Source organism: Astatotilapia calliptera, chromosome 12 (assembly GCF_964374335.1).
Source record: "Astatotilapia calliptera chromosome 12, fAstCal68.1, whole genome shotgun sequence".
In the NCBI taxonomy this organism is placed as follows: domain Eukaryota; kingdom Metazoa; phylum Chordata; class Actinopteri; order Cichliformes; family Cichlidae; genus Astatotilapia; species Astatotilapia calliptera.
In genome coordinates, this window is record NC_137433.1 from 2,545,052 (window position 1) to 2,558,925 (window position 13,874).

General features: G+C 44.3%; 1 protein-coding gene and 1 long non-coding RNA gene across 2 annotated transcripts in view; one reads left to right on the forward strand and one right to left on the reverse strand.

The window, feature by feature from the left end:
- Positions 1 to 13,874, forward strand: part of nr6a1a (nuclear receptor subfamily 6, group A, member 1a) — a 123,632-nt gene that overhangs the window by 63,951 nt on the left and 45,807 nt on the right. The window contains exon 3 of the mRNA XM_026186086.2: positions 4,994 to 5,017. Coding sequence (XP_026041871.1) covers positions 4,994 to 5,017 — 24 coding nt within the window. The remainder of the gene's footprint in view (positions 1 to 4,993; positions 5,018 to 13,874) is intronic.
- Positions 37 to 10,597, reverse strand: LOC145432158 (uncharacterized). The gene is made up of 2 exons (XR_013912437.1): positions 10,034 to 10,597; positions 37 to 8,309 (listed from the first exon to the last, which is right to left on the reverse strand). It is a non-coding gene; the product is annotated as an uncharacterized LOC145432158 (long non-coding RNA).

Here is a 13,874-nt window from a genome sequence, read left to right on the forward strand (position 1 = left end):
TTAAAACGCTCTGTTCCAAATTATTACACACACAGAGTTACAAAACGTTTTATAGGTTGTAGAGAATTGAAAATGGTCATTTGTTAAATTTGCAGCATTAGGGGAACATAGTCACTGAAATCAAAAACATCTAAACAGGTCAACTTGCATATTAACACAGGACCCCTTTTACAATTCTTGCATCCATGGAACTTGTGAGTCTTTGGAAAGTTTCTGCTTGAATGTCTTTGCAGGATGTCAGAATAGCCTCCCGGAGCTGCTGTTTGGATGTGAACGGCCTCCCACCCTCTTATTTGTTTGCTTGAGGATGCTCCAAAGGTTCCCAATAGGATTGAGGTCAGGGAAGAATGGGGACCACACCATGAGTTCCTCTCCTTTTATGCCGATAGCAGCCAATGATGCAGAGGTGTTCCTTGTAGCATGAGGTGGTGCATTGTCTTGCATGAAGATTGTTGTGTTGCAGAAGGCACAGTTCTTCTCTTTCTACCATGGAAGAAAGTGGTCAGTCAGAAACTCCACATACCTTGCAGAGGTCATTTTTACACCTTCAGGGACCCAAAGAGGCCAACGAGCTCTCTCCCCGTGATTCTGGCTCAAACATGACTCCACCACCTCACTGCTGATGTTGCCGCCTTGTTGGGACATGGTGGCCGTCCACCAACCATCCACCACTGCATCCATCTGGACCATCCAGGGCTGCGCTGCACTCATCAGTGAACAACACTGTTTGAAAATGAGTCTTCTTGTAGTTCTGGTTAGAGGTGGTTTATGCACAACTGCAGGTCTCTGGAGGATCCTACAGCTTGATGTTTGCAGCAGCTTCACATATGTGTTTGCTGCTTTGTGATGGCCTTTTAGCAGCTGCTCTCTTAATCGGATGTATTTGTCTGAAACCTTCATCATTGTGCCTTTACCTGCACGAACCCGTGTGTGCTCTGACTCAGCCACAAATCTCTTACATTATGGTGATCACGCTTAAGTTTTCGTGAAATATCTGAGGTTTTCATTACATGTCCAAGGCATTCAACTATTTCATGCTTTTCAGCAGCAGAGATCATTTTTCATTCCTATATTGCTTGAAAACGGTGACCTGCTTAATAATGTGGAACATCCTTCTTTAGTAGTTTGTCCTTTAATTGGACTCACCTGGCAAACTAATGCTACAGGTGTCCGAGATTGTTTTCAGTGATACAAAGAGTCCCGAGACACAATTTCATCCATGGGTTTAATTGAAAAACAACTTATTTCATCTGTATGACACTTAAACACAATAATAATTAGGAACGCGGTGTAGACTGTGACGCTGTTCCTGCAACACACAACTGAAATCAGCTGATTGTAGCGCAGCTGCAAGAACTGATAGGCAGGCTCAATAGACAGGTTGACTAACAATTGTAGGGAATTGGACTCCCACTTAATTCCCATTCCTAATGAAAGCCAGTGTTGAAATCTTTTATTTAAATTGTCGTATCTGTGGAGGAGGTCAGGAGAGAGGTGCAGCAGGGAGTGTCTGCAGCCCTGTCACAGTGTGGGGTTTCAGTTCTGTGTGAAGATCCTCTGTCACTAAGTTGCAAAGATTGTTTAACATTTGCTTTAAAAAAATCTATTTTTGCACATCAAAATCCATGTTTGTGCTGTTTCTTCACATACTGTGTGTATGTATAATGTGTGCTGCAGCAACAGTCTAGGGTCCTCCCCCTACTCTGGCTGTGAGCTGCACATGTGTGACACACTGTGTCTCTTCATTGAAAGTTCAAATTGACTTGATCAAAGTAACCCGATACTATGAAGACTACGTATGTTGGTGTGGCCTCAACCGAAGCCTCAGAAAAGAGTACTCCCCCACATACTTGTGCTAAAATATTGAGGTGGTTTTTGGGGAAACCTTCCCACCGAGCTCAGCTTCGGTATTTTTAGACTAAGTAGAGGTCTGAGAAACAACACTCGCGATCCCCCACCCTTCTCCTTTTTCCCGTTTCTCGTCTCTGGAGGGACTCGTCTGTTCCCTGCTGGATGTTTTTCTTTCTAAGCGGATGAATATGAGGATGATGTATAGAGTTTCCTCAACCATGTGGTGTAAATACGGTGTCTGCATCATTAAAGGCTTTATGAACTGTTTTCTGTTTTAATGTCTCCACACTGACAGCTAACGGATTTGTCCCAGGTGTCTCCATCGCTGCTCCCATATGTGTGCGTATGGAAAAATGGCCCGTTCCTTCTGTTTTCTTGTTGAAGTGGAACTATCGCAGTGCTGTATGCACATCCGAGGGCCCGCATGCACAGAATAATTCATTTGATGCTTTGATACGCGATAATGGACCCAGTAAGGTATTATTCATACGCCCCAGATCTCTTTGGAGAGTATGGCTTCTACAAAGTGTCCCGCTATCTTCCTGAGTGCCCCCCTCCCCTCTTTTAAGACTCTCTCGTCATTTATTATTTAAATCCCTCCATAATTCATCCAGCGCCCGCCAATACCCCCTTCTTTGCTCATTCTTCATTTAGTGCAAATTAGCACGAGCTCTGAATGTGCATTTGTGGAAAAGCAAACGGAAAGAAATGGCAGCGGGTCGGTCCGGTGGATACAACTCGATGCTTATTTCCTCAGTCCTGCCTGTGATGTGATGCCATGTGACATATTGAGTCTAATTTGTAGCCTAAAGAAGCAAACAGCTGTGGCCTATTTTGTTTAGCTGTTGTTCGGGTGATGTCACCGTTTGTGCCCCGTAAGGCTGCCTTGCTTTTGGCAGTTGGTGTGAAGATGTCAGGAGAATTTTGTTAAGCTGCTGATGAAGAGGACAGGGGTTGTGTAGCCTTTAGATAAATCTGATAAGTCAACCAAGGCGGTTGTGTGCAGTTTGGAAGACATCTATTAACCAGTGTCACAGATTCACACACACATTGTTGCTATATTTTCCTATGTTGGACCGTTGGGACGTTCATAGAAGCCACAACAGTTTTAGCCCAGGAGGTTGCTGCCGGCATATAAACGTGGATGACCACGAAACTGAAGCTAACCCGAGCCAGCCTTCACATCTGTGACCCCGATGCTGTTGTCGTTTACTTTCACTAAACAAACGAATCACTCAAAACTCCTGCAGCTGTTTAGCACCCACAATACTTCCTGTTTAGAACGTTCTAGGTAGCGTGTATAATGAGCTCATCAGCAAAACTAGAAACACTTTTGGACACTGCTGTCATTTTGCAGTTAATTTCTGGTGGAGCGACATCAGAGACTGCGCTGCATGCAGTGGTGAACTCACGATATACTGTATATTTTTGGTCTCCACCTAACCGGTTGCAGCAGATGGTTGCCCCTCTCTGTTGAGGAGAGCTCTTCCTGTTAAAACGGAGTTCTTCCTCCCCACAGTGCCCGAGTGCTCCTCATTAAGGAGCGTCTGATTGTTGGGTCTTTGCTCTAATGTTGCGGGTGAGGTGGCTGTAGTGCTGCTCGATATAACGATATATATCGGGTGTCGATATAAAAACATCTGTCGTTTCATTTCACGCTATCGTTTGTTTTGTGGTGTCCCAAAATAAACTGTTTACAGCAATATTTTTTCATGGTTCTGATGTCACTATAGTGACTTTATTAATTTCTTAAAGTTCTCTCTTTGTCTTATTTTTTAATATAACCACACTACGGACAGAGACGCGGCTGTTTTTATGCGTTGTGGTTAGCAACAACGACGGCAAAACCATCGCGTGTCCGCTGGTTTCGTTTCCACATAAACCTTTCACAATAAAGTTCAAGATCCTGTTGAGACTTTTCAAAATAAACTGAATCACGTGAAAGAGGCAGAGTATTTACGGATGAGAATTAAAAAAGAGCCGCCAGGTGCTAAAAAAGAAACCTTAGACTCAAACGTTAGAACAGGCTTTTCCCCGCAGCACGCCGTGTAAGAAATGCTCGCAAAGAAAACGGCGCCGTTACAACTTATGTCTAAAAATGTATCGTTTCATGCATCGTTAAAACAGCGGTCCCCAACCCCCGGGCCTCGGACCGGTACCGGTCCGTGAGTCGTTTGGTACCGGGCCGCGAGAGTTGAGGCTCAGGTGTGAAATGTCTGGTTTTCAGGGTTTTTATCGGTTTTCAGCGTTATTTTGTTATCGTTTTTATCGTTTACTCTGGTTTCCTGGGTCTTTCACGTGTGTTATGAATAAATCTTCTTTTTTTCGGTACCGGTACTAGTTTTATTTTGTTGTATTTATCCGCGACACCTTAAAGGCCGGTCCGTGAAAATATTGTCGGGCATAAACTGGTCCGTGGCGCAAAAAAGGTTGGAGACCGCTGTGTTAAAACCCTCGACTCCAGGTACGCGACGCCCAGCTGGAAACACTTCACCAAGTCGAGCTGCCCGAGATTCACAGAATTTACAGAAAATGTTACATTCTTGTGATTTATATGGTTATCGGACGATAGATGTCTAATATCAGGATATGAGATTTTGGTCATATCGCACAGCCCTAGGTGACTGTTGCTGTAAATTATAAAATTGTATTTAAAAGTTGAAATGAACACTGAGCAGTATCAGAGCCAGGGCTGCACATCAGTTGATTATTGAAGAATGTGAATAATAGTTTAAGGGGATCTTAAACGTGGCATTACAGCGTTTAACTGATTGTGTTTCATTTGCTCGCAGAGAAATGAAGAGTCTGTTTTGTTGTAGTAGTTTCATTTTAAAGGAAAGAGACAATATCGATCAAAAATCCAGAATTTAAAAAAACTTCTGGCAAACTTTAAATCATTATTTCCGTCTCTGCACTGAAGCACATATGTGACTTAACTGCACAGCAGCGAACTGCTGAACTGGGTTCAATATTCATACCTGCTCCTTCCTCCTGTGCAGGTCTCAGCACGTCAGCCTGCGTCCCTGCTTAGACATAACATTACTGCTGAAAAAGCCGACAGTCTCACTGCCTAAATATGCACTGACGGTCTATATCTGTTGATCATGCATATTGATAAGAGTTTTGTTTTCTGTGTCCACAGATGCAGTCGGGGAAAATAACCTGGGTAAGTGGAACATTTTGGGAGAATTCAGATACGCTGTACTGAAAGTTACTGTAAAGATAACACGTCAAATATCAAACGACTGAAATACTGTGGTTGGTTTTTCCACTCCTACTGCCAGTGTTATTACTACAGCCAGCATTAATGCTGGTACTAGTATTGATACGTGGCATTAATTCACCTTATACAGCACACATCGTGTTGGACCGTGTAGCTGCCTTAAATAATAATTTTCAATAAAGTCGTCCAGTTACACTCTTTTCTAGCCTTTGGCATCACGTCTGCCCGGTGACACATTCACCGGCTCACACTCTTCTGTTAGTATTATTGGACATTAACTCAGCTCAGACTCAGGTACCTGGTCCATGCTTGATGGGGGCTCACTTTGCTGAGATGTCCAACACTGATCAGTGTAGAGCTCTGTCACTTTCTCTCTTTGGTTATTTATTTGAGAAAAGATCACATTTAATTTTGAAGTGAACATTTCCTTAATGAGAGATGTGAGTTTGCTGTTTTTGAACGACGTCACTTTGGACTACAAAAAGAGAGGCTGATGCAGAATGTAGAGTTTTTAACAACACATGGATTTCTAAATATGTGTTTATTTAAATCAGAGGTAAATGTGCTCAGTTATGGGAGAGCAGCCATGTTTAAAAATTACGATTTGAATGGTCATTATGAGACATGCACAGAAACGCTGGCTGATGCAGAACAGGAAGAGACGTCTGAGCTTTTGACCGAGCGTTACATCCAAGAATGGAGCAGCCACAAAAACAATAAAACATTTTGTAAATGGGAGTTAATCAAAGAGTCGGCCACGCTTATATAGCCTGTGCAAAATAAACATTTGAGAATATGCCATGCAAACTGTAATAAGACGTAGACGGGACTGTGGGAAATGTGGAGCTTAGTCGAAAAACAATGTGGACAAATTTGACTTGTTCTCCTTGACTGTGGACGAGAGCTGAGATGCTGGTGACGCAGCCCAGGTCACCTCTGCATGTCAGATATCGAAGAGTTTAACGTTACAGAAGAGCTAGCAGCAATGCTCCGAAAGGAGGATGACAAGGAGTGATTTGGGAATAAAGGAAAACTGCAGATGAAGAATTTGAACTGCAAGCAAACTAGCATAGCGCTTTGTATAAAAATAGGATTCGTTTTTGTTTAAATGTTAAATAATGATAACGTGATGGCCTGTTTCACATTTTCATCGCCTAATTGTAACGTCTACTCTTCTGCTTCTACTAAGCAGTTTATAAAGAGATAAACGGAATGGAGTCCAGCTGATTGGTGCCACAACTGTACCAATCAGGTCCAAACTGATCCAAAGCAAAGGCCAGCATAGGTGGGGTGGGGGGCGGAGACCAGTGTCAGGGGTGAATTGTGACAGAAGGATGGCAGCAAGAGTGAAGGAGAAACCTGCTGTGATAGATGGTCCTAACAAAGACACGGAGCTGCCTGGGAGGAGGTCCATGCTCATGGATTGGTGTGGTACAAGAGGAGGCTGGAGATGACGTAAGTGGACGTACTGTATTTTCCGGACCATAAGGCGCGCTGTCGATGAACGGGTCTGTTCATACATAAGGCACCCTGGATTAAAAGGCGCATGAAGTGAAACCAAACAGTCAGATAAGTCAAACACTGCTCAACTCATTCTTCTTGCTTCCTCCACTTCCGTACCATCGATTCATTAATGTTGAGCTAGCGAGCTAACTTCCTGCTAACTTCTACCTCCGTTGAATTTAATAAATCTGTTTTCATGGATGCCTGGATGTTAAACTTCATTGTTACACCTGGTAAAGCAGCAACGCTGATCATTTTATTACAGATGGAAGACTTTAGACAGTTTGTAACTCTCAGTGATGCTGCAGCGTTCGTTTGACTTTAGGACCTGAAGCAGACGGAGTTTAGGACCCAGACTCCTGACTACAGCAGCCGTAATGCTCCGACTATCCAGCATGCGGTGCGGCTTCCTAGCTTAGCAAAGTCGTACCAAAATAGTTTTGGACAGATTTCTGAGCGCCGTGTAGCACATAAAATCAGCTCAGTGAGCACAACCAGAATTCATACATACGGAGCACCGGATTATAAGGTACACAAGCTCATATGTATAAGGTACACTGTCGATTTGTGAGAGAATTAAAGGCTTTCAAGTTCACCTTATAGCGCGGAAAATACAGTACATAGAAAATAAACAAATAAAAAAGAAATACATATAGAAAATGAATCAAAGACAATAAAAACTCACATAATGTAAAATACATATACATACTCCCATTAAGCTGTGTCTAAAAATACATAAAATAAAAAAGCAAAATTCAATTGTAGTAATAATGTCAAGTACAGTTTTATGTGAAATGCAGATGTTTATTGACAGCTATAGTGTAAAGTACCAGGAAATAGACCTGCTCAAAGCTCAGTTACCTGAGTGGTTACTATCCTCTGTGGGTCACATATGCTGTGGGTTTGGCCATTACTTCATTTAACTAACTCAGACTTTTAAAACCATCTTTGCATGAGATGATTCACATTCATCAGCACTCAGTGGTGACACGTACAACATGGGACATCTGTGATCGTAAATCCACAGAAGGTTATGCACATTATGTAATGTGTGGTGTGTCAGAGCTGCAGGTACAGCTATTTAAATATTAAAAGCGTCACTTCAGACCTCTTCTGTGCAAGTAGGCAGCAAAGTGGAGCTAACTTTGGCATCTGGAGGAGCAGCATTAGCACAAAGCAGCTGAATATTCGGTTAGTTGGGTAGATGAGTTCAGCTTTCCATATGTAAGAGCACAGTCTTGGTACTGATCAGCCGTCCATGTGCTCATGAACAGCTGATTATATCCCTGAACTAAGAAGCATGCTGATGATGACATGTGTCCAGTGTCTAAAGGACTTTAGAGTTGGTCACTGCTATACTTGTGTGTAGTTTGCTAGTAACAGCACCTACTTCCAGCACGCTGTGTCCACACTGCTGCTGTTTAGGAAACATCCACTGGTTTGTAGTTGCAGGTTGGCTTTGGTTAGGTTTCTCAGATTAGATCATGGTTCTAGCTCAAATCCAGCCTTTCAATTACATTATCCATTTCTTAGAAAGCATGTCTGCCAAAAAAAGCACAAGAACAACAATGTTTACTGCCGGTACCAGTTCCCATCACGTCCCCTGAGAGCTGCATGCAGGGCTCCTAAAGGCCGAGGTGAGGCGCAGCCAGCCCGTTGCCTCTTTGTCTCCACGCTGAATCCAGCGAGACCGGCGTCTCCTGGTGTCTCTGCCTTTCTGATTAGAGATCTCCTTGGGGAGTAATGACAGAATTGTGCTCCTGTCAGTTCCTGCTGCTCAGAGTGGGCTAATAGTCATGTTAGCGCATGCAGCATGTCATTAGCTTTGCCCTAGTAGCCCAACGAGGGGCGAGTCTGTCATTTTGAGGCTAAATCACAGGGCGGGTAGGCCTGAGATCACAGTCACAGCGGTTCTCTGTAGCTCCAGTGTTTCCGCCCACCCTCCTCTGCCTCGCTTAATATGCACCGACTTACACATACTGTATTAACTCTGAGGAATTACTGCGACGTGGGCTGGAGAAGGCAAATGGAAGTCAAAGAGAGCCACTCTGATGGCTGCTGATACAGCGATCATTCAATCAAAATCCTAATTTGAAACACACTGCTTATTTCTGACTGTGATTGGATGATTCATGGTTATCACTCGGATGATTAGCAGGCTTGCGTAGCATCTATCAGAGCATGGGCTAATCTGCTTTGATTATTAGCCTCTAAGCCTTCCTTCCACGCTGGGCTTGTCGGGTACGGAGTGATGAGAAATTGCGCTCTCCTCGTGTTTGTATTAATCTATCTGCGCTCACTCGCTAAACTGATAATTGCACGGCCCAGGCTTCAGATCAGCCCCTCCCCCGAGGAATGTTTTCCTGTAGCCTTAAACATGCAAACATTCCTTTGCACTCGTGTGTAACGTTCCAGCGTATCAATCAGTTTTTACAGAGTAGATAAAATTTGCACATTCTTACCGTGACAAACAAAATCTCCACCCCTGTTGGGTTACATTAGTTTCAGGTGTTTGGGTTTGTTCTGCCCGAGGGATGCTAGTCTGGTTTGGCTCTTCCCCTCTGCGGTTTCTACTGACCATCAGTGGACGTGTGCACCGTCAAACCTGAAGAAAGTCTGCTGACGCTTCAGCGTGCAAATCAGCCGTCTGCATGGAGCGTCTGTTACATGTATGTATGCCATGGCAGAATGCTTCTATGCACAATAAAAACTTCTGCACATTTTCCAGCTCATTGGTCACAGTGGGCTTTTAATGCTAAGCACAACTTGCCCCGCAGCTGAAACTTTATGGGGAATAAGCTGAGCATGATATATTTAAAAAAACGTTGAAGCCCGTGGCTCCATAAGAAGATAAGAAGTGGATCTGTTTTTTGATCCACGTGAGGCAGATCTTAGCAAAGCCGTGGGTTGATCCGTGAGTCTGTGGGACGAGCTGATAATTGCGAGCGAGCGTGACCGTGTTATACAACACGCGCGCATCTTCACTCGGCGCCGTGACCTTCTCCGCTGAGATTTGCGTCCGCCTAACTGCCCTTTTGCTGGGGCATGTTGTGTAAGTGAAGGGGCCACGACGTGAATAACATTGGTATTTGTGCAACATCCTGTGTGCTGAGTGGAGAACTAACTGGAGCAGGAGAATGGCGCTGTTCGGCGAGGTTCACGGCTGTTATTCCTACAGGCCATGAGCGTGAAAGCAGCTAATGACATCTGACAGTTCTGGAGCAAGAAGAGGAGGGCTGGACAGAAGGGGGTGGGGGGAGGTTGGGGGGGTTAAGAGATAGAGGGGGTGGCTGTGGGAGAGTATGGGGGGGTGAGAGAAATAAGGGATGAGCTCGGTGTGGACAAAGCAGGGATGAGGGATACGGGAGGGGAAGGGCTAAAGAGGCGAAACTGTTGGGACCTATTGTTAGCCACTGTAGAGGACGGCCTCCCAGTGCCGCCACTGTGGGCTTTTACCTCTATCAGCATGAGATGTCCAAATATTCTGCCCAGATGTCGTCCAGACCTCAGAGCTGAAGGTTGCCAGTCTTTAAATCTTCGATGTCCACATCCAGACTCCTCCCTGAGTTCATGCAATGGCTGCCATTTTGAAATGTGCCTTTGAGGGAATTCCAGAAACGCTCTCAAAGCATCCAACACGCTTACGTCCTCGCAGATATGTTTAGCCCCCCGCCTCCTCCAAAAATACCCCCCAAAAATCACCAAAGTGAGTTACCAAACCCCCAAAACAGACAAAAGATTGGGTGTAGAGGTGGGGGGTGAGGATTGGGGCGTGACAGATGGAGGGAAGAGGGAGACGAGTTGGGATCCCACTGTAACGTGACAGACCCCGGTCCCACCCGAGCTTCAGCACCACTGCTTTTGAAGAAGGCGTAGCAGGCGTCCTGCTGCCAGACTCACCTGTGAACCCGACATCTTATTGTCTCGTCCTCCTTCAAAATAAAGGCGTGAGGTTTACGTCTGCTCGCCGCTTCGTGGCATTCAGACAGACACGTGTCTGCGTTCGAGTTGCACAGCGGGTGTTGGGTGCCCCCAGCTGTTTTGTACAGTGAAGTCTGGGGTGGGGTCTCCACTCGAAACCCCGACTGTAGGTTGTACGTTTGGGCTTGTCTGCATTGGTTTGAGCTGTGTGAGTATTTTTATTTTGCTAAACTTTCACAAAGCTGCTACAGAGAACTGTGAAAATCATTTTCAGTCTCCAAAGCAAACGAATTATGTAAACGGGCTTTTGACAGCCTCGTACAAATATCTGTACTTTGATCCAAAGCAGTCGTCCACCAGTGGAAAAGAAAGCGCTTCTGGTAAGAGAAAGCAAACATCAAAGGTGGCGCTGGCTGTTTGGCTGTGGATGAGACGAGCAGCAGGCGAAGCAGCCCTCAGCACCCTCGAAGCTGCTGGCCCACATCTATACATTGTGATGGCTGCGGTCACACGCTGCTCTGCAGATTGTTGATATCTGTGAGTGAACAAGTCACCTCATGCTGCTGACTTATCGGGCTCTTTGTCTCCTGAGCTCAGAGGGGCTCTGGGTCTGTGTGTGACCACCCTCTGCTGGGGGATTGTGGTACAGCACCTCCATCACCACTATAGCCTGACGATGATGTGATGGTGCGACAGAATGTTTTGTTTTAACGAGGTAACATCTTTCAGTGCTTTGGTGAAATGATACACACGTGTGCTTTGTTTCCCACTGGGCTTAAAGGCAGCATGAAACCAAAGTTTGGCACTAAGCTGGGATTGAACACTTCATGCAGCTGCTTGCATGAACGCTGTCCTTCAAAATATTCCACAGTGTATTAACAACGGGAACAAGTGACTGTGTGGTTACCAAGGTTACTGCTGTAATGTAAAACAACATCATTCAACATCATTGGCATCGTCACTGCTTGTGTCTTAAGGCAAGTGATCACATTAGTTACTCCTGATGTATATGTATGTAAACATGATGGCAGAACAAAATCAGAAGAAGAGAATCTGTAATAACTGCTCACAGCATGGTGATATCACATGTGCTTTACAGCAGAACACACAGCAGCTGAGTTTCACACCGGGAAGGATTAACATGTAATTTTAATGACTTTGCTATCAAATTATTGCCAACTCATCAAAACAGAGAGAGAGAGGGCGTCAGTCAAACAGGGGTGTGTTGTCACTTCTGGGAAACTCACTGTGGAAAAATCAACAGGGCATGGGGGGGGGGGGGGGGAGTCCCTCCTCCTCCTCCTGTCCTCAAGCTTGTGACGAAGCCATGATTTCACCTTTGACCTTTTGTCATGCTGACTTGGCCCACTGTTCCCACAGCTTGAGCATGAAAACTGGTCAATATTCATTGTTTCAAAAGCTAAATGAAGGAAGAGCAGACTGGTGATTAGGTTTTTGGTTTCACGTGACATAAAAAGACTGAGTGAGCACTCGCTGTGAGTGCCTTTGATTTTTTTAATTTAAACTTTACAGAGTTAAAAATGTTACAGAAACTCTAAGTGTCCCGTGACAAACACTTAAGGTCACCTGAAGGAACAGAAACGGATGCAGCACTCTGTCAAAATATAAGCTAATAAATATAAAGAGTCACATGTCGTGTTAATAGGCTTGTTCAAAGGGCAGGCAGTTCAGAAAGCAGTTTCATTTCATGGTGTACTTTTGTTTTAATTATATAAAAAATTAAAACGTCAAAGATGAAGCAGCTTGAATCAGTCTGCAGAAATGCTGAGTGCCTTGCTGGGTTACATGCAGTCCGCTGTTCCTCTGCACGTCTGTCTTTAGCCACGTGCAGCTGTCCTGTCAATATGTTAACATCTGCAGTCCCACCTGACAGCCGTGCCGACACAGTGATGGCACCAAAGGAAACCACGAAGCTTCATATTTATGAGTCATCCTGGGTAATGATTAAGATCAGCCTCCATCAACATGACTGCGTCTTTTTGAAATTCTGGGTTACTTTGTTCTAGTAAGCTGACTTTTAGCAGAAAGTAGAATTACATGAATGAACAGCTTCTCGTATAAAGTAGCTGTTAGACATTGAACTTTGATGTTTTAACCTTCCATGTGTTTAATGACAGGTTGGCATAATGATGGAAACGCCTACTTTGACTTCCCGGTGCAAGAATATCTGAATATGTGTGTGAAACAGAGGTGTTGCACTTCACCTTGCTTGAACGTTAAAGGCTCCTCCTGTGTGTAACGGGCACATTGCAGCTCTGAGTTTGAGACCATTAAATGCCAACATCAGGGTTTTGTCTCTGACAGTTCAACAGCTTGTTGTGCAGTTGCTGGTGCATCCATCCAGCAGTCCTACAGAGAGATTTCTATTAAAGCAGAGCTACAGAGAGACCACAGGCCAGTGTTAGTGGGGTATTTTAATCGGGATCAAAGGAATTCTGGGAAACTGGTCACAGATGAGGTAGCGGATGAGGAGAGTATTAAAACACTCGATCTTCAGGTGGGCAGGAAGAAGATCTGCACTGAAGGTTACGCTGTTGTTTGACATGCAGCCTCATTTGGACTTGTTAGAGTGAGTGTTAGTGTTACAGCCAGTAATATTACTGTTAGATGGATGTGTGAAAGGCTGTGAGATACTGAGCTCAAATCACACTGGGATTCTTTGTTTTCCTGCTGGCTGCAGGCAGATGTTACGCAACCTGCTGGCTTTTTCTTTCATTGTCTTATTGTTTCTTTTGCCACATTTTTGATTCATTATTTGCTTTGTTTTTATATGAATTTACTTAATTTATATTTCATTTACTACTAAAAACTGACCCGTGGTTTAGACGTTTTAATGCAAGGAAGCAAACTAAAGCTAAGCAGAGCGTGGTGACTGCACAGGAATGGACGCACAGCGATGTGGCAACCAGAGCTCGAGGAATGTCAGCAACCTGGAGCAACGACTGGAAAAACACCGAGTTACTCAGAGTGGGAAAGGCCCAAGTTAATGTTATGTGGAAATGTAAAATAATCCAGAGAAAGTGGCTGCTAAACATTTATCGCAGGCAGAGCTGACCTGAAGATGGTCTTTAAGCGAATAGTCTGGACGTCATCATCTGTCATTTTCCTGTGATTTGAAGTCAAATATTTAAAATGTGACTTTCAGCTTTCATTCACAGTGTTAACAAGAATATTCCCGTTTATGAATGACAGCTATTTTTATACATCGTCAGTCGTTTTCAGAAGCCCAAACATAACTGGGAGAACTGGTTGCAGCTCTGGGGCTGGCCCTGCTTTGTTGTTTAATGCTTTACATTATGGGACTTGATTTTCTTCCCCACGTTGCTTCCATAAACAGATCCCATGAGATGGTTTA